This window comes from Antrostomus carolinensis, unplaced genomic scaffold, assembly GCF_000700745.2.
Source record: "Antrostomus carolinensis isolate BGI_N321 unplaced genomic scaffold, ASM70074v2 scaffold23773, whole genome shotgun sequence".
Taxonomy (NCBI): domain Eukaryota; kingdom Metazoa; phylum Chordata; class Aves; order Caprimulgiformes; family Caprimulgidae; genus Antrostomus; species Antrostomus carolinensis.
In genome coordinates this window covers 24,170-43,450 of record NW_010306176.1, presented here as the reverse complement: position 1 = coordinate 43,450, position 19,281 = coordinate 24,170, and the positions used below count along the sequence as shown (strand labels likewise).

At 35.7% G+C, this 19,281-nt stretch overlaps 1 protein-coding gene across 2 annotated transcripts in view; it reads right to left on the bottom strand.

Moving 5' to 3' along the window:
• Positions 1 to 2,318: 2,318 nt before the first annotated feature.
• ASB5 (ankyrin repeat and SOCS box containing 5) overlaps positions 2,319 to 19,281 on the bottom strand; it is a 28,927-nt gene continuing 11,964 nt past the window's right edge. The window contains exons 1-7 of one of the 2 annotated variants that reach the window (XM_010165046.1): positions 18,595 to 18,851; positions 9,836 to 9,915; positions 8,612 to 8,719; positions 6,926 to 7,076; positions 6,656 to 6,790; positions 4,426 to 4,617; positions 2,319 to 3,035 (exon numbers count right to left, since the gene is read on the bottom strand). In XM_010165046.1, the coding sequence (XP_010163348.1) occupies positions 2,908 to 3,035; positions 4,426 to 4,617; positions 6,656 to 6,790; positions 6,926 to 7,076; positions 8,612 to 8,719; positions 9,836 to 9,915; positions 18,595 to 18,709 (909 nt within the window). In that variant the 5' untranslated portion in view covers positions 18,710 to 18,851 and the 3' untranslated portion in view covers positions 2,319 to 2,907. Of the gene's footprint in view, positions 3,036 to 4,425; positions 4,618 to 6,655; positions 6,791 to 6,925; positions 7,077 to 8,611; positions 8,720 to 9,835; positions 9,916 to 18,594; positions 18,852 to 19,281 lie in introns of those variants that run through there. The other variant, XM_010165045.1, reaches the window with a different exon arrangement.

The following is a 19,281-nucleotide window of genomic DNA, read 5'->3' as shown; positions in this document are numbered from 1 at the left end:
AACATGAACACACCTATTTGCAATGAAATGGCTTGGACTCTGATGTGATTCTCAGCAAAACTTCGGACATCATCTAGTTTTCTTTCAAACAGGTGTTTTGCAGAATAGCCATGCTTGCTTAAAACTGATCTTATTGTATAGAAGATGAGAGCACTTTTTTTAATGGTACTTTTCCTGCGTCAAACTGAAAAAGTGCTGCACGCACCTGAAGGTGAGAGTCTAAATGACCCCATTCTACACAGAAAACTTCAACAGTGCCATTGTTGGCCTGTCACTTCCTTGTTTCTTGAAGTAATACACAGTAATGGTATTACATATAAAACCACAAATTACTAATTTCTGGATGAAAACCAAACTGACCCATCTCAGATTATGTATGTTATGGGCTCCTAAGCAGTTCCTATTACTTGTAGCTGACTTTCCTTTACAGGGTGTTGTGGGTGGTGGAGAGAGGAGAAAGGAGGTAGAGTGTCAGATAGGGGGTCTGAGTCATACACTTCATTCATAAGAGATGTAATTAATATATATTTATTGATATTAAAATAGTGAATTAACAAAGTTCAAAGGTTAATGTGACATTTATTTAACAGGATTCGATGGTGAGGTTCACTTGATTATTTACTGCATAGAGGACAGGGTCAGACACAACTGTCAGGGAGACCCTCCCGTTCAGTCACAGGGTTTCGGAAAGGACCCCTTGCTTTCTAAACTCATTCTCAGAGAGGAGACTGGGTGTGGCTGGATCCAGTCCTAGTCCCAGGCTCGATCAATGGTTTATATCTAAAGGATTATATGTGCGCAATCAATCTTTTATATCACTCAGCTAAGAGTTTGCAGTTAGCATGCTATTAGTCACTTACCAAGGATCTGTTGCAGCAAGAAATCTCTCGACCTCGAGGAGTAACCTTGAGAGGTGTCCCTACTCAAGGGGAGATCCTGGCATGCAGCCTGCTGTCATTTCAGGAGAGCTCAATGGGGCCCTGGAGTGTCTACTACTTATGGAGTAAGATGATTGACCTACAGTCATATTTGCATACCAGCTGTATTTTGGTTGGTGCACACTCAGCAAGCCCCCCGCTGTTGGAGCAAGTTGCACAAGACAGTCCTTGGCTATTGTGTTGTTATCAGTCTCCCCTGAGCCGGATGCATCTTGCACGACCAGATAGCATCCATTATGGTCACCACTGGTGGTTATCATTTGAACAGGGAAATAAAGGTTACGGGAAATAAAGATCAGGTGGGGGCGGAGCTCACCATCACACAGGGCTTCCTGAAGAGGCCCTCACTAGAGTTTTTGCAGGGAACAGAAGCAAATTAATATTAGTTTTAACAAGGACAAGTGTCAGAGAGCTGCATTTTTATTAGGTGGATACAATTTAGCAACCGAGTAAGCATTCTTCTTTGTGAAAACTTCCTCTATAGTTAGGTCCTCACTTCACACTTTCCAGTAGGAACATAAATACTGAAAGGGGTCACTGAAAAGGAATGGAAGAGGGTGAATCATCAAGGACAAGTGGTAAATTTTCAGGTGACTCATGCTTTGGTTTGCAGGAATTGAGTATTAGTCACTGAGGATAGTAATCTGTTCTCAAAGGAAAACCAAATTAAAAGACTGAGGGAAGGAGCGCTGTAGCTGTATTTTGACGTAGTCAGATCACCTTTTTTCACATGACTGGCAATCACCACCATGCAAGGGCATGAGCAAGGCAGAAATCCTTTGGGTTTTCTACTGTCTCTTGGGGGTGTCAGCATTCCTTCTCTGGCTAGAGAGCTGAACAATAGAATTTAAACCTGATCACACACAGAAATGCCAGCTAGAGCATTCTGGGATTCTGAAACATGAATTTTGGAGCTGGGTAACTGTATATAAACTAGACAGCAAGAGAAATAATGTGCCTGCTTCTTAAAACTACATTGGTGTTAAGAAGTTTATTCCCGATTTCGGTGACAATACCTGTCCTGATACAGGGAACCGATGTATTTCTGGAGGCTTGCATCCATCTCCTGAACTTGAGTTTGAAGATTCAGTATTCTGCACCTCCACAATATGCCTTCAGAAACCTCACAGATACTATACAATAATATATGCCTTTCTCTGAGACAAATAATTATATAATATGCCCTTGAGTTACGATACAGCATCATTATGAAAAGATAAGGAAAGAGCCAAGAGAATTCTGTTTTACAAGAGGAGATAAAAAAATATCTCAGTGTTAAGGCTTCTGAGGAATATTCCTCTGGAATTTTTAAATTAGTACTAATTGTATTAATAAACAAAGAATCTATAAACTGTGTATGGCTGAAAAAGTTGTGATTATGTTCACAGCAGCATAATTCCAATTCATAGCACAGGGAGTGTGGAAGAATAAAGGAAGTTTCTCACTGTCATTAATGAATTGTCTATATAAAGAAAAAGAAGAAAAATTGGCATGTATTTGTTTTATTTTTATCAATGTATATAGTGTACCTATCAACAAGTATTTTTAGGCACACAAACAATAGAAATTTAAAAACACATAAAATAATGACTCCAAATGGACAAAGTTAACAAATAATAATGAAGAAATTCTTTGTGGTTGAGGTGTGTCAAACATTTTAAAAGTATAAATACAACTAAAATTAACAGCACTAAAGCTATTTAGTAAGTGTTAAGCTAAAGCTATATAATAACTTCCCAGAGTATCGGCACACTTATTCAATTCAGCCTTATTAGCACCTTGGTACCAGTTGCTGAATGGCTCCCCATTATTATTATATACCAACACCAGGTGTCAAAGATATATATATATATTTAAGTAATATGCAAAAGGCTTTTTTTCCACCCAGCCGCTCTTTAGAGAAAATGTACAATAAACAGAAAGAAGAAAAAATACTTGTTATTCAATATTCTAAAGGTTAATTACTGTGTTATCTATACTGTAAGAAATTCTTCAGTATTGTTGGCAACTGCAGTTGTGGGATAAGATGCAGTCTAGCTCTTCCTATGTAATTTCGGATACATAGCCGGCAGAGCTGACAAAGAGAAGATGGTGTGGCTGCAAGCAAAAAAGAAAGGGGTTTAATTACACAACTACAAAAGCCAGTACTTTGTTTTACAACAGTCCTGCACAATAATGGGATTTCTAAAAAAAAAACCCAAAACAAAACAAAAAACAAACAACCAAACAACAAACTGTTCACACTTCACAAATTTGTCCTTTTCTTTCCTCCCTTTTCCTTCATTGCCTTTTTGCCCTCAAAGATAAAGATCCGGGCTGCTCAAACCTTATTAATGATCAGGAAAATACTCAAAAAAGCAAGGTCAGGTCAGCAAATAATTTGTGCTTTGAAATTAAAAACCTGCTCCCAGAAAATAACTGATGTCAACAACATTAAAACTGGCAGTATTTTTTTCTGTTTATAGAACAGGTGAAATACATGCTACAGCACTACAAGCTGCACTACCAATGCATCAATGCAACATGAATAAGGAGACAAAATATCCTGAGATCCTGGACCATGTTTAGGGCTCTTACTAGCTCATGATAATGGCCTTGTCCCTCTATGCCCCACCCCATTCCCTCAAAATGAATACACTGCTGTGTTTCTCTGGGCAATAAAACCATATGCATTTCATGACCATTAATTTTTTCTTTACATCTTTGCTGTGGCTTTTAAAAATCCTACTCGCCTTGGTAATTTTGTGATAACCAGCTGTTTTTAGAGGGTTTTTTAAACAGCATTCAGACTACAAAGATGTTTTCTGGAGGAAAAATATTAATCAGTGCTACTTATCAGTTTATGGCAATAGTTTCTCTGCTTATTTTCCACCTTGTCTTGTGGCTTATTTTCACACTGTACATAGGTCAATCTGAACAAATCCAATCCCCTTTGGGATATTCTCTCTCTCTCTCTCTCTCTCTCTAAGGCAACAGACCTTTAAGAGTTTTGAGGGATTCAAGTGTTGACTCCTATTTCTCAGGTACTTATAATTCAGTAAAGAAAATTTAGAAAATGAAACTTACTATACTTTTTGCCTACAATCAAAATAAAGTGCTTGCCCTGGTTTTGCTAACTCTATCCTAGCAAAACCAGGACAATGCTTTATGTGCACTTAAAAATATATTTTAAAAAATATTGGGACAGCTGGCCCAAACTAAATGTATTATTAATAAACACTCAATAAACATAAGATGATAATTTTTCAGCTTGTATAAATTCTGATGCTGCTCGGTCAACAGGTTCTGGCCTGAGACTAAATATTAGTGGGTATTTTTATAGTTAGAAAGGAATTTACCTGAATGTTAATATATTCATTTCATAAAGCACAATGTTAGCTTCTGTAACGTGGGCTCTTTGAGCTGTTGGAGTGTTTTTTGAGGTGGAGTGGGAGGTTTTTTTTAAGGATACAAGTTACAGTTGCAAAAACACATGTGCAACACTTACCTTCATGGAGGAGCAGCAGTCTCTCCACTAAACTGCTTGGAGCAGCTAAATCAACAGGCCTCTCAAAATCTGTATTTTTGGCATTTATGTCTGCACCAAATTCAAGAAGTAAGTTTATGATCTCTGTACTAGAGTGCTGGGCAGCAGCATGGAGTGGAGTTTCCAAATGCTTCCCTTTCTGCACATTGGCACCTGGTGGGTAAAGGCACATAAAGAGACGTAAGAAGAGATTAATTAAAATTGCCATTGAGTAAAGACGATTTTACAAAACAAGCAAAAAACCCCTACGGTCCTAGAATGCCACAGTGAATTTAGCCACTTTATTTTATTGCATAGCACTATAGCTATTCATATCAGTGGGTTTTTTTGAACACATACGCTTATCCTAGGTTTTGTTACCCAAGCAGAACTAGATTTTAAAAGAAAATACTTCATAAAAAGAAGGAAAAGAAAAATCAAATTAGATCACATGAGCATAATTGTTGCCCTAATTATTAAAAAGTAAATTTAAGATAATTTGCACTACATAAAAATATACTTTCCTTATTTAAGTCTTCAAAAAGAATCACTAAACTGAAGTTTAGTATTTATATTTTTGTAAGTACACCAACTCAAGAAAGAATCTAACTTAGAGGCTTTATCGTTTTTCATGCGTTGAAACTGGCAAAGGGTTTGAAATAGATTCCCATCTCATCCAACATTTATCAAGGATTCTTCTATAAAGGACTTAATTTTAATTAAGGTGGGGTCACAGTCAAGAAAACTATCAGAAGAAAAAAAACCAAAGCCTTAATTCTCCCAGTCCACAGAATTCTAATTATTACACTTTTGTATTAATAAGGAATTTCTAATTTATTTTAAATTAAAATGGACAAAATTAATTTGCAATAATGCATTCATATTCAAGAAAAAGTTATCCATACAAGAGTTAAACAAAACTAGATAGTATGGAAGAATTTCCCTTATAAGCAAGCTGTTAGTCCGCCTAAAACTGGGTTTGCCCCAACAGTTTTCTAGACTATTCTAGCAGAAGAAAAACCCAGACCTCTTAAGAGAGCTTTACTGATCTCGTGAGACCAAACATTGGCTTCTGTATCAACTTTTCTCGCAGAATCAACAATTTTTGCCTTTTAAAATCCCATTTGAGTAAAATAGTAATACCACAGGCCTAGCAATTAGATTTGAAGTCTGAATAACTCACTGTTCTTAGTATTAACAATTTGAGAATATTTCCACAGTATCATTCTCTTGCCTATTTCATTGTCTATTTGCTTTTTGACTTCTAACACGTTCTCATAAACTAATAAAATATGAAAAAAATCAGATTGACATAAGTAGTTACTTATATTCTCAATTTAGATTCCCTTTTCTACTTTAGGGCACCAACAAATGTAGAATATGCCCTTCTGTTACTGTTTTTAACGCATGGTAGTAGTTGAATCCCAAAATATGGTAATTATACTTCTGCAGTTGATAGCGAATCATACAAGGAGATTGACTTAACAAGAAACAATTTAACTACTTACTTAAGTTCCAAATAACCTGCAATTAACTAGAAACAGAATTCTAGTACAAGGATGACAACTCTGTAATTATTCATCTCTACATTTTCATTCATTGTGCTGCAGGACACAAAAGCCCTATATGTCATTACCTGAAACACAGCAAATGAGCCTTTAGCTATGCTGACTGTGTCCCTGGATTTGTGCTGAATCAGAGTGAGCCTCCAGCATCTCTTTCCCATTGATTAAATAAATAATGTGAAATTAGGATCAAATGCCTTTTACCTCACCTATTCTCTCTGCAACTCAGCCTCTATGCCTTGTAAAATGATTAATCAGAACATGCTGCAGAATGAAAAAGGGCAGGACTGCATTGCTAAAAAAGTTCTGTTGAAAGGTCAGTGATTACTATACAGAATTCCTTTCTCAAAGCTGGTATTTCACCTTTGTTTTTCCTACAAAAAAATAATATCTGCAAAGCTGTAGTAGGTGCTAAAAATTTTGAACATCTGTTCTTATTGGTCTTGCTTCCTTTTCCCCCCTCATATGCTTGCTATGCCACAAAAAAAGAGATATAGTAAGTTACTATAAGAAAATATGCATCACAGAATAAACTTAGAGCCCTGCAAGCAAATCTAGTTTCATTGACAGAGCACAGCTCACTTCAAGGTGAGTACAGTATGTTTGTTTTACAAAATACTAATATTTTTATTTAAATCACGAGATACCTGCATAAAGAAGCTTTCGAATACAATGGATCTGCTGTGAAACACATGCTACATACAGAGGTGTTCCTAGATGAGGAAGATCTTGATCGACATCTATACCCCAGGATATCAGTACCTCCAGACATTCACTGTGACCTGTCAGAACAAAGCATGACAGAGTTTGCCTGACTTCAGTAAAATGTCTCATAGACAAAACCAGACACATTTCTGAACACTATTATTGAGACATTCGTCAACTGCTCCATGTTTGTTCTGCAGGTAGTTTCTTACCTCTGCTGGCTGCTTCATGAGTTGGTGATGGAAGGCAGGACTCCCACTGGGCTTTGGCACCGTACTCCAACAGGAGCTCAGCGCATGCTGCGCTGCCTCTCGAACATGCATTAAATAAAGGTGTCACTCCATCAATTGTTGTAGCATTTACCTAGAATATATAAAATCTATTTAAGAACAGAAGTGAAAGAAAGGTAAAATTTTAAACAGGACATAGCTAGAAATTGCATTAACATACCAAAAAATGTACTGTTTAGAATAACATATCTTAACTGATCGGTCTTTGCGCTACTCTCTTCCTCTCACCACACCCTCAGTTGAAATTAGTTTACTGTTACTCCTGTTAAACTATGTTGAATAAACCAAAATACACCTGGAATACTAAAGAGCACACATTAACAATAAATAATTTTCAAAAGTCTTTGCACTTAGCTTGTTTCATTGATACAGAAAATCTACACTTTGTGTAGTAATGGGATAATGGAGACCTTCTTTCCACAGCTCTGCCAAGAACACAAACTCCATATTAAATGGGAGAATAATTTTCCATTTTCTTCTGTGGTTTCAATCTTCAGGTTGGAGTGATATTTCACAGGATGGAGACAAAGCTAGTAGTACAGGCTCACTGTTTTAATACCAGCCACGCCACCTCAGTGGTTAACTGAATATTCCCAGTGTGAGAGAATAAGGAGAGAAACTAGGCAAATTTGTGAGGACAAATAATAATAAAGGAAGGAGCACAGGCATTAGGACAAGGCTCCTTCCAAGACTCTGTCCTCTTCCATGTGTCCCCCAAATTCACCAAATGAATAAAAATACTAAAAAAAATCAGATAGGAAAATGAAATTTGTTCTTATACTTTTGTCTATAGTATCTATAGTTTTGTATCTTTAGAATCCTTGTACTAGCTCAAGTGGAGACGAATTGTTTTTTGAAACAACTGTGTATTTTTTTATTTTTTGTAGTAACACAGACATATTCTACATGGTTCTCAAAACTGAACTGTAGAGGCAATAAATATTTCCATCATAACAATCAGAGATTTGGGAAACTATGCGTTTGAACTCTGATTTCAGCAGAGATTGTAGTGAAAGTGGCCTGTGAAGTCCCATATTTATTTTGGGATAACAGACAGACAGCCTGTGTCGGGAGAACAGAAAAGAGCCAGTGCTTTTTTGTACTCAGACCAAAGAATCTTAAGAGCACACAGCTGCAGTGTGACAAAAGACATTCTGGAGATTAAAAGAACAGTCTCCTGCAAGCCACTCAAAGCAAGAGGAAACCAGTAAAGGAGAGGGATGCATTCCGTATTTTAGAAGATAAATAATGTAATGAAATTCAGAGAAGAAATAAGGCTGGTGACATACTGCCAGCAGATTCTCTCCAGCTCATTACTCTGTCTCAGTGTTTGCCCAGCTCCCATCTATTTTCCCTGATACTGTTTTTCTGTTTGATATCTACTCTTACACATATAATTACGTTGTTTGTTTGGCTGTTTTTTTTCTTTTCATCAGTTTTCTTTGTTAGCTTTCAGATGGCAGCTTCTGGTAATTAAATGAGATGAATGCAATCAATAAGAGGGAGTAGAGAGAAATACCAACTAAAAAAAAAAAAAAAGGAATAGACACTTATCAGTTAAATTAAGGTTAGCATTGGACTTCATATACAGAAAAAAAAACCCCTTACATTTGCTCCTGCTTCAAGAAGGATTCTTGCACATCCAACATGATCTCCCAGGCAGGCTTCATGAAGCGGAGTTACTTGGTCAATTGTTAGTGAGTCTACATTGTACCCCTAAAGAAAATATAAATGACATATAAAGATCATACAAAAGCTGTTCAGAGTCATTTCCTTGTACTACTGTTCAAATTAATAGTTTACAATACTCTAAATAGACTTAAAACTCTAGCTGTAACAAATAAGTCCTCAGTGAGAATAAAAAGAATCTTTCACTAATCAATGTATATAACAGAATAAAAATTGTTATCTCTTATTTTTTAAAAAAAATCAGAAATAGGAATAGGGTATGAATGGTATAAAGAAGATGGAAACACAGTTGAGATGCACAGTGATAGGACAAAAAGCAACAGACACAAGTTGGAACATGGTGAATTCCAATTAGTTATATGGAAAAAAAATTCATTGTGGGGATAGTGAAACCCTGGAATAGGGGTCCAGAGAGGTCGGTGCATCTCCATTCTTGGTGATCTTCAGAACTCAACAATGCCCTGAGTCTAAACTGTCCTGTGGTTATACGATTCTCTGACTTAAGGTTTGAAATAACTGAAGCCATCAATTTTAGCAAAGTAAACAGTTCTTGCATTGATAAAATCATAAAGTCCTTGCAATTTTCTACAGCAGATGTTGTTTGATTCTTAACAACTAAAAATTGCATCTATTGGCTTTTATCAAATGTATGCTATTGTATAGTTTTTCAATATCGTAGCAGCTAGTATGACAATAGTGTAATATTAAAATTCAGTGGTTTACAGTCTCTGACTTTGCTATTAACAAAATATATTTTTAAAAAGCACAACTACGCAAAAAACAGAATCTTTTTGTGATTCTTCCCATCAACAAGTATCTTCCTGACTAGCTCTATTTAACTGACGGCTTAAAGCAGTGGAACTGCATTGACTTAAAACATGTGAGAGGAGAAGACTGATATACAGATGATTTAGATACAGCTTTGGTAAAAATTTTTTTTGAGAGGAAGTTTTACAATACTTTAAGTATTAACTTATATTTTATAATTTAAAAAAATTCCTAAATGTGTATTGCTCTGAAAAATTCAAGTAAAAAAACCCCAAAAAACAAAAAAGCAAAGCATACCAAATATTTATTAGTAATCTATACTGAGAAATTAAGTAACATTAAAAATGAAAGCAATTTTAAGAACACAGCCTTCACCTGTGACAATAAAGTCTTTAGAGAAAGAAGACGTCCTTGACTGGCTGCCTCATGCAGAGGTGAGCGATCTGCCCAAGAACCTATATAATAACAACATTTATTGAGTAAACCATATAATAAGAAAGATTTTGGAATGCATAGAGCAAAGCAGAAAATATAATCACAGAATGAAGTCAGCTGTCCTATGAAATTAACTTTAGAGACTGTATTTCAACTGATCAGTTTCTAGACAATAAAACTGCTCTATTATTAACTATAAATATCTTTAACAAATTATGTGGTACAGAGAACAAAATGTTGATACATTTATTTCAGTAATATGATTTAATAAATTCATCAATTGCCATATTTCCCACTTCTATTTTGCATCGTTCATTTTTTAAAAAAATGACATAACTTATTTTTGCACCTGGCATATAGAAACTTATAGACTTCAACAAATTGGTATTTGAACTTAAACTAGACATAAACCTGCCTGAAAAAGTCCTGAAAAAGCTGATGTATATGGAAATCCTTATGTACGATGAGATTAATCTGCAGCTATTACACAAGTGCAAGGGGAGAAAATACAGTGAGAATCACACTAAAAAAATGCCATAGTAGAATTAAGATATTAAGTCTAAGTTCACATTCTAATAGGCTATTAGGGCTAAAAATAGTTAGATATGGTTAATGTAAAGGTTCAGCATTTATTTTAATTTGTTTATCACCCCCAAAAAGAAAGGGAGAAAAAAACCAAACCCAAACCCAACAACCACTCTGCCTTCACACACACACCCCTGCTTAACCCCCAACCCAGGTCCCAGAGTCATCCTGTGGCTCCTGATGAAGAACTGCCATTTTCTCTAGAAGACTGGCCACTGACAGGTCCCTTCTAGCCAGACATAGCTGATACCAATTTACTGTATGAATTTTTCAAATTAAGTTTTGAGAGATTGCACAAGGAAGAAACATCTTCAAAATATATTATGAATTACTGACATTTATTCCTGTAAGAAGAAAATCATTGGAACTGTAAAATCTTAATACAATCACTCATGTGAGTTATATCAAGCTCCCCAGAATCCCTGAAGAAACACTGAGAGAATTATCTAAGTATGATGAATTGGTAACAATAGCAGATGAATCCCCAATGTTTAAACGTGTTTGACTTTGTTGCAATGGACTAGAACTGCCTGCAAAGCCAGTTACTGCATTTTAGTGACAAGGCAATGAATTTTAAATGAGAAGGCTGTTGCTCAATCACTGGCAATCATCAGTCTACACTTTAAGGTAACTACCCACTAGAAACAGACTCTGTTTCTGTTTCCTACTGGACTCCTGTCCATTAACCTGTTTCAGAAAGTACACTTTTGGTTACAATAAACAATTCCCTTAGATCACATGAGGAATGACCGAAAAGAGTAAGACTGAACAACTTGAAAAGAAATCAGGGCATAGTTAAAAACACATGAAATAGTGCATAATATGGAAATTGAGATAAAACCTTCATTTTCCTAGAGGTGTTAGTGAATGAAAACTGAAACTTTATTGGCTATAGGACTATAACTTCTCACAGGATATATAACTACACTGTGGAACTTGGCACTACTGGATGCTATTGAGATGAAAAACTTAGCAAAAAAAAGGCATAGTTGAGTATTTAAATTATCATAAGACTATATAAAGTTGACCACTGAAGTTAAAAAATGTAGGAGATTAAAGCTTTGTAAACCTGATCTTAAAAATGCATGGAGATTGCTGTTATGTCAGAGTATCCAGTATCTGTGAAGCTCCTAGTACTCTTTCATCCATGGGAGCAAGTGGACCATAGGCCAGATTCAGCTTCCAATACTCTTTCAGAATTATTTGCACTAAACTCTGATGATCTGTGCATGCATGTATGTGTATGTACGTGCACACGTATCATTCCCTATGCTCTTTACTTTAGGTTTATTAAATGTAATATTTTGCGATTCTTATTACTAGTCAGAAGAACAGCTTAAAAAAACATATACAAATTGACTGGGATTTTAAGGGGTATTATACTACAAAAACTGAGCTCAGAAATCTTAAAGTGACCAGATTTTGACAAAACATCAGTATTTTCTCAATCATCTCAATAAGCTCAGATATATTTATCCTAGTGTAGGTTGGATATGTGTAATCACTATGAGAATTTTGACCCATGTTATCCTTCTTCTGTAGTAGTATCTGGACCAGCACTTGAGTGGTTTTAATTCAAATGAATTAGATCCATTAATTCTCCTGCTGGCAGCTGCAAAAAATTCCTCAAAAATAATTAAAAACTGCAGTTAGAGGCTGCTTTTGAAATGTTGTCCCCCCTTCTGTACAGATGAGAACTTCTCACTCTTGACAGTTGATCCTACTCCTAAATTAAGGGGGGCGGGGGGGGGAAGACACAAGTATTATATAGAAAAACATCGAATAAAATTGTAAGCATCATGAAGTTTTTATGCCCATTAAATATACTTGCACTTAGGACATTTTTGTAGCCATGTATAATTCTGAACAGAGCAAAGATGCAGGTAGGATCTGAAAGCAACATTTTTTCCATCCTTCCTTCCTTCACCTTCTTCATTAGATTGCTCAGAAGAATGTTAATATCATTACTCCAATGGCATTTGAGAATCAAATAATGCCAGATCCCATTGTGAGCTCTGTTTTGCACCCAGACACACCTCATATTCCTTACATTCATGTGGAGACATCTAGCAACTTCAGCTGTTTCTGATAAATCCATTAAATACAAAATACTTGTATGATCTCTACTAGAAATAAAATCTGTAAGCAAAATGCTGCAGAAATATTTTGTGCAAACCAAGTTTGGAAAAAAACTTTCACATTCTAACTGATTAATCAATAAACATAGTAATTAATCATTAAATACCACAGGGACAAGAATATATGCAAAATAAATATGTATCATAAATAAACGTCAAAGTTGTCTTAAAATATACTCTTTGTCTAGATTGCTGCCTTCTGCTAATCTACAAACTTGCTATGACTCGCACTTAGAAAGCATTAGCAAGAATATAAATGAGGACATTTTTTCATTCACTGTAACAGCAGTATTAGCAAACATAGTCCATTTGAAAACTGTTAATGCATTAATTCCCTACTGATATAGTCTCTGACAGATGCTGAATACAAAGTATCTCTAACTATATTTAGAAGCCACATTAGTTCCAAGTTCTCTGGTGCACAGTTTACCAGGAAGGGCAGCCTACATTGCTTTGTAAACACTAACAAGAAAGAATAAATATATTCACTGCATTAACAGGAGAAGTTAAAAAAAAACCCCAAAAAACAAAGTATCATACAATACCTAAATCTCCATCTCCCCATGGCACTTCCAGCCAATTGCAATTATAAATCCTACTCATTTCCTTCAATCTGGAAAATAAATAAAATAATAATAATAAAAAAAATCTGTTCTTGCTAGTTGGGCCGGTCCTTAATAGACTCCAGCTATGTTTGGAAGGAGATCAGCAGCTCGCTGTAATACGAACTTTCACCCTTCAGTAAACACAGCTTCGAAGATACGAGCACATACAAGTTGTCAGTTTTTTTTCTTATGCGAAAGGTCTGTCACCCTTTTTGTTAATTTTTCACATTTCTTTTTTTAACATAGTAACTTTTCAAAGCACCAGTATCTGTGCATTTGCCTTCCAAGACAGATTAACTGGAACAATACAGAGAAACTCACAGTCAAAACAAGAGAACTTCCAGTTGAATAAGAACTGCAGGACAAACTCTTCCTTTATTAACATTGTGCAGTGAGACATGTAGTTCTGTATCATCAAAAATCAGTATTAGTACACAGATTTGTAAGGGAAGCACTGTCAAAGGTTCATATGTTATTTTTCTACTTACACATAATATACTTAGAAAAGAAATCAGCAAAGCTGTTCTGTTTATGTTTCAAATGCTATTTGATCAGTAGGCTGAACTGTGTTTTTCTTTTAGCAGTTCACTATTGCTTCAATTATCTCTAAACAATTCTTAAATTGGGGTTTTGATAAATATTGTCAGCAGTGAAAAATCCCCCAAAATGGGGATTTTTCAATTCTGACTGATCCATTTCTAAGACATTAATGTTATTTTCGTCATGTTTTCCTACAGACTTCACTCCTTTACAACTACCTGTAATTGCCTGTCATTCCTGGAGTTACAATCATAGTAGTAAAATATTAAGTAAAAATATTTTAATAAAACTCATTAACTCCAGTCATTCCATCCTTTTGTTTTTATTTCTAAAAATTTGGATAGTCTTAAAAAACAAACAAAAAACAATATAAAAGGTACATTAAAAAGTTGAATTTTCAGAACAAGGAAGACTGGAAATGAATGAAAAGCTTCCCACTGATTTCACTGAGAGAAGACTTATGCCAGGGCTCAGCACTTCAGAAAAATACTGCTCTAAGGGTAAATAAATGGTATCCCAGTCCTAAGAAGCAGCAGCAGCAGCATCGGAGAACAATTGAAAACAGAAGCCTGCTACAATTAATTATTGGGAGATGAGAAATATGGACTATTTGGAAAGTGTTCTAGCTAATATTTCTTTCTGCAAAACTAACAACTGCTATGTATTAAGCTCATCACTGTTACCTTTTATTTCTTAAGATATATTCTGAGTGTTCCAGTTTGTGGCAACTGAAGCAACAAACAGGATCAATAACTGTAACAGAAAAACTCTGTAACATTCTAGTCCCAAGATCGATGGACTCACTTCACCCCGGTTGTTAAAACTGCTTGACATTTTGTATATGTAATGAAGATCTAACAGATTTTTACTGTGGCACTATAAAATTACCCATTTGTCTAAAGCCCTTGAAGGATAAAGAAGTGTGTCAAATACTTAATTGATATTTGATGTCAAAAACTATTGAAAAGTATCTTAAGTCAAGGATTTAAAAGTTAAGAAATGCACCTATGGTGTTTAACGACTATGATTAGATATGAAAAGCAAAACAAAAGACACTTATTTTTAAGAAATGAAATTCCAACAATAAACACTAAAGAACTTCAAAAGAATCAAGAAAATAGGCTAGAGATTATTAAAATATGTCTGACAGAGATGTCGTTCAAGTGGCATTTAAATATTCATTTCAATTTTTCTAATAATCTTTGTTTTCATTTGACTGAAAATTATATAACAATATATAAACATATACACATAAATATATAAACATACACATGAAAAAAAAAAAGAAAAATGAAACCTTGACTGGTTCAAACCAATATTCTTTCCAATGTTTATCATCATATAGACTTTCAAAGTTTGGGATTTCATTCCAAAAGCAAACGGCAATGATTTCCTACTCTTGAAAACTATACAAAACCCAATTTATTTTCCCCACACAGTTCTGTTTATGATGCTCTCACATTACATGACCACATACTAGTTTTTCTGTTGCAGTGTTGTATTCAATGAAAGAGTTATCATTCAAATTATTTTGTATCTCCATATCTAGTAGGATCTCTCGTTCTTTAAGACATGCTATCCAAGCTATAATCTGACTATAACATTGTTAACTTTATATCGCCTTTTTCATAGTATTCTCCCAATAACAAAAGAATACTTCAAAACCCTTGCTGAATCTACCTTAATAACATAATCTATTCATACTATAACTAAGGAACCAAAAGACAGGGAGTTTTAATGCTTACATTGTAAAGCCAATCTAACATCTTATTTTTTCTAGAGTACTTAAGCTTTAGAGTGTACACTGAAAGCACAGTTTAATTATGGTTATGAGAGCTTTGAGCTTCTGAAATTTCAGCCTTAGATAATAATAACCATGATCAGTCAAGAAACCTTTAGGTTAGATGATTGGTCTTAAAACACACAGGTGCCACAGCAAAGACAAGAATAGAATTTGCTTTTAGGGACATTAAAATGTTAACCCTTTTTTCTTACCATTCACTAAATGCCTTCGAACCTCTGCAACACACAGGAAAACATAGGGTGCATTTTTTCTGAGTAGAAGCCTAATGCATTCTCAGAACATCATCCAACTTGCACATCAAAAGAAGCAGGGGCTTTGTGGAAAAGTACAGCATGTGACTCTGTTGTCAAATACTGGGTTACAATGCATTAGAGGGTCAAATCAGCATGGCACAGGCAACATTATTTTTAACAATTCATAATTTTTGAGTGCTTTGGGATTGCAATTTAACATACTTTTCACACAGAAACATGAGCCACTAAACTGTATTAAAAATCCTAAAAACACCACAATAGCAATATCCAAACATAGCTTTCTTGGTTCCCAACAGAAGCAAGACTATGCTGCGTGAAGGCAATGGTGATGATGATTGCAGCTGCTGCTGGCTCTGTGCCGGGCCTTGCACACACGGGAAGAAGTGTGTCAGGCTGCTTCTCCCATCACATGAAAGCACAGCAACAACTCCCCTGTCCATTGCTCATGCACAGATTGTTTTTTTCCATCCTCTTGAAGGATCAACAACTGGCTAGATATTTTTCCAGCTGAAAGTAGCTTGCAAATTCTGTGTGCCATAGCTAGAGCACAAAGGTGTAAAATTACATCAACCTCTAAATTCAGTAATCTGTTAGTCCCACATACGATCTGACTTGAGTACGTGGCAGCTGGTGGTGCTCTTAGGCTGTTACTATTTCCTTGGACAAGTCACTAGAACAAAGTAAGGGTTTTTCAGTGGCCTTCCCCACCAGGTGACAGAAAAGGCATACAGACATTCTGAGCCGAGTTCAGACTCTGGAGGACTTCTGCCTGGAATAATTTTGGTCATCAAGTGCAGTCTCAGCCTTAACCAAGACTGCAAGCAATTTTCTCCAAGCTGTGCTCAGTATTCTTGGTATTTTCCCAGCCTGCCAGAAAGTGAATGCAGCACATAGCCTAATCCCTAGCATTACAAGCAGTACCCAGCCGAGCAGTAAAGCTGGGCCCAGTCTGCTGATCTTTGCCACATGCATGAGATTCTGGTAAAATAGGCTGGTTGTTGACCCTTAAGCCAGTAGGCTGAAGACCTTTTCTAGCCTGACTCTATCCTTTTGCCTTTCTACTAAACCTTATTGTGAGATATTCCACTCCTCGCATCACTTTTAGTCCATTTTCTAACCTGCATATTTAACCTGCAGTATGACTTTTCCTTTGCACTTTCCTTTGCACGGGTGCCTGAAGAACAAAGTCAGGTGTGGACACCTCCATGGATGTGAACAGAGAGTGAAGAAAAGAGCCTCCTTCAGATTGGATACTTGATATACTTGTTACTCAAGTGAACTGCAACAACCAGAAGCCTCAACTGCAACACAAGTCTCTCAGTACTTCAAGATGTCCGTCAATAACGATAGACTCCCGGTTCAGATGTCACAAAGAGGCTGTAGGTAGCTGGACATAAGCTACATAAGCTGGATTCTGCAGAAAATTTTACTTTCCATATTTTACTGTGATTTTGAAAATTTCAAAACTTGACTAACTGTGGCTATTTCTTTCTAAGAATGGCAAAAGAGCCTAACCCTGGCCATATCAAGGAGTGTCTAGTGCTAACATTGATAACTTTCGTAAAATTATTCTTTTCAGTCTGAGGGAAAATGTCCTAGTTTTTTGGGGAACTACTGACCTAACTAGCTGAAATGTCCATAAATAAAAGTTGCTAAAGATCAGGAAATCTTAGCCCAAACAGTTAGCTATAGGAGGGTAAAAGATACACTGCATATTAAAACTGATTAATAAATGTAACTTTATAGTACCATTGCATTCAAACAGCTACTTGGGAAGCTATGGTAACTGATGCTTAAATTCTTGAATATTGTTTAATTCTAAGATTGGTGGTATTGGAAATTAGCAAAGGTATTTTAAGAATAACTCTGATTCCTAAAACATAGAACCACATTTTACATGGTAAATTCATAATTATTTTTATGCACAATATATCAAGTCTCTCTTTCCTATTGCCTCCTTTCCTTGTCTGTTTTAACATCTCCATTTATCATATTAACAAGAATTTCAAGTTTGATATCCTTATTTTCTTTTTTTGTTCCATTCTAAGCCTTATGATAAGGTCAGTATGATCACTCTTTAAAAAACACCTATTAGACTCTTGCAATTACTTAGAGCTCCCTTTTACACACTTATATTATGAAAAAATTAGGAAAATATGGCACAGACAATAGCAATACTAAACACTTCTTTTATAATAGAGTCTGTTCCTCATTGCTGAAAACGTCAGTGTCCAGCAACTTAAATACCTCCTAAGAACTTCTCTATATAAACCCTTACAATTATATCTTTGTCTTTAGTGTCTCAGTACAGGACAATAATTCCATCACCCGTAGTTCCTCCATTGCCTCCTATTTCAGCTACCTATAAACTTCTCTTTACATATAAAGTTATATGTAAAGTTTGCTCCTCCGTCTCCTTTCATTCCTCAATTCCCTGTTGTAAACAATTAGCCTTCAGTATCCAGTTACCTTGTGACAGGACTGCAAAAAGTCAGGGTAGGTCAAGCCTTAAACACTTGCATAAAACAAATAGGGCAGATAAACAAGAAAAGGTATTTTAGATCAGCTGGTAAGAGTGAAGAAAGAATAAAAATAGCTTCAACACCCTTGTGTTAATCCATGCAAGACAATAAAGTGCCACTAACATAAGCATGCATTTATATTACAGCTAGAAAAACAAACCGAAACAAAACAGTTTAGAGCTAGAACATCGTAAATTGGGTCAGTTCAGCATATTTCAGCACACGGTTTCTGAAACGGCTGCTATACAAACCTTGGCTGGTCAGAATACCCCAGCTAGCTTTTCGTTTTGCAGGACACTCCCCTATTCTTTCTAGGCGTCTTTTGGGGAGATTCTGGCTCCTCTGAACAGCAGTGTTTGTTGTCATGATTTGTTTCTCGAGGAAAGCCTGTCTGTCATTGGTGCAGGTACTCTGACGAACATCCACAAATAGATTTCTACTACCTTTTTTTCCTCCTTTTGCTTCTTCTCAAAGGATCTTGCTGTACTTACTGTAGAATGGCTACAACACTGAAATCCATTCAGTAACATTTACTAGCTTGGACTAGTGAGTACATAGTGGGGGAAGGGATGGACTGCTCTAGCATTTTCTATTTTTAAAACAGAGAAAGAATCAGCTTAGCTACAGCATAAGTCTTAACTATTTACATGATTTAAATGGAAAGAAGGTATTAATTTTTTAATCATTTAACCAAAAAAAGAAAGATTCTTAAAAGCACAAGTATTTAGTGCTTTATTGCTTGAATAACAAGTAACCTAAACCAGAAAAAACTAAAATGGTTTTATCAGAATGGCAATTATTTCAATAATAAAACCAATAATTATTACTGCATCAGGCTTTACTCCTATGCAACTTGCAGTTAAGAGAGATTTTTGAATCCAGAAGAATCCATCAGATTCTGAAACATTTCTGGCTTCACCCCCCCCCCCCCCTCCCCC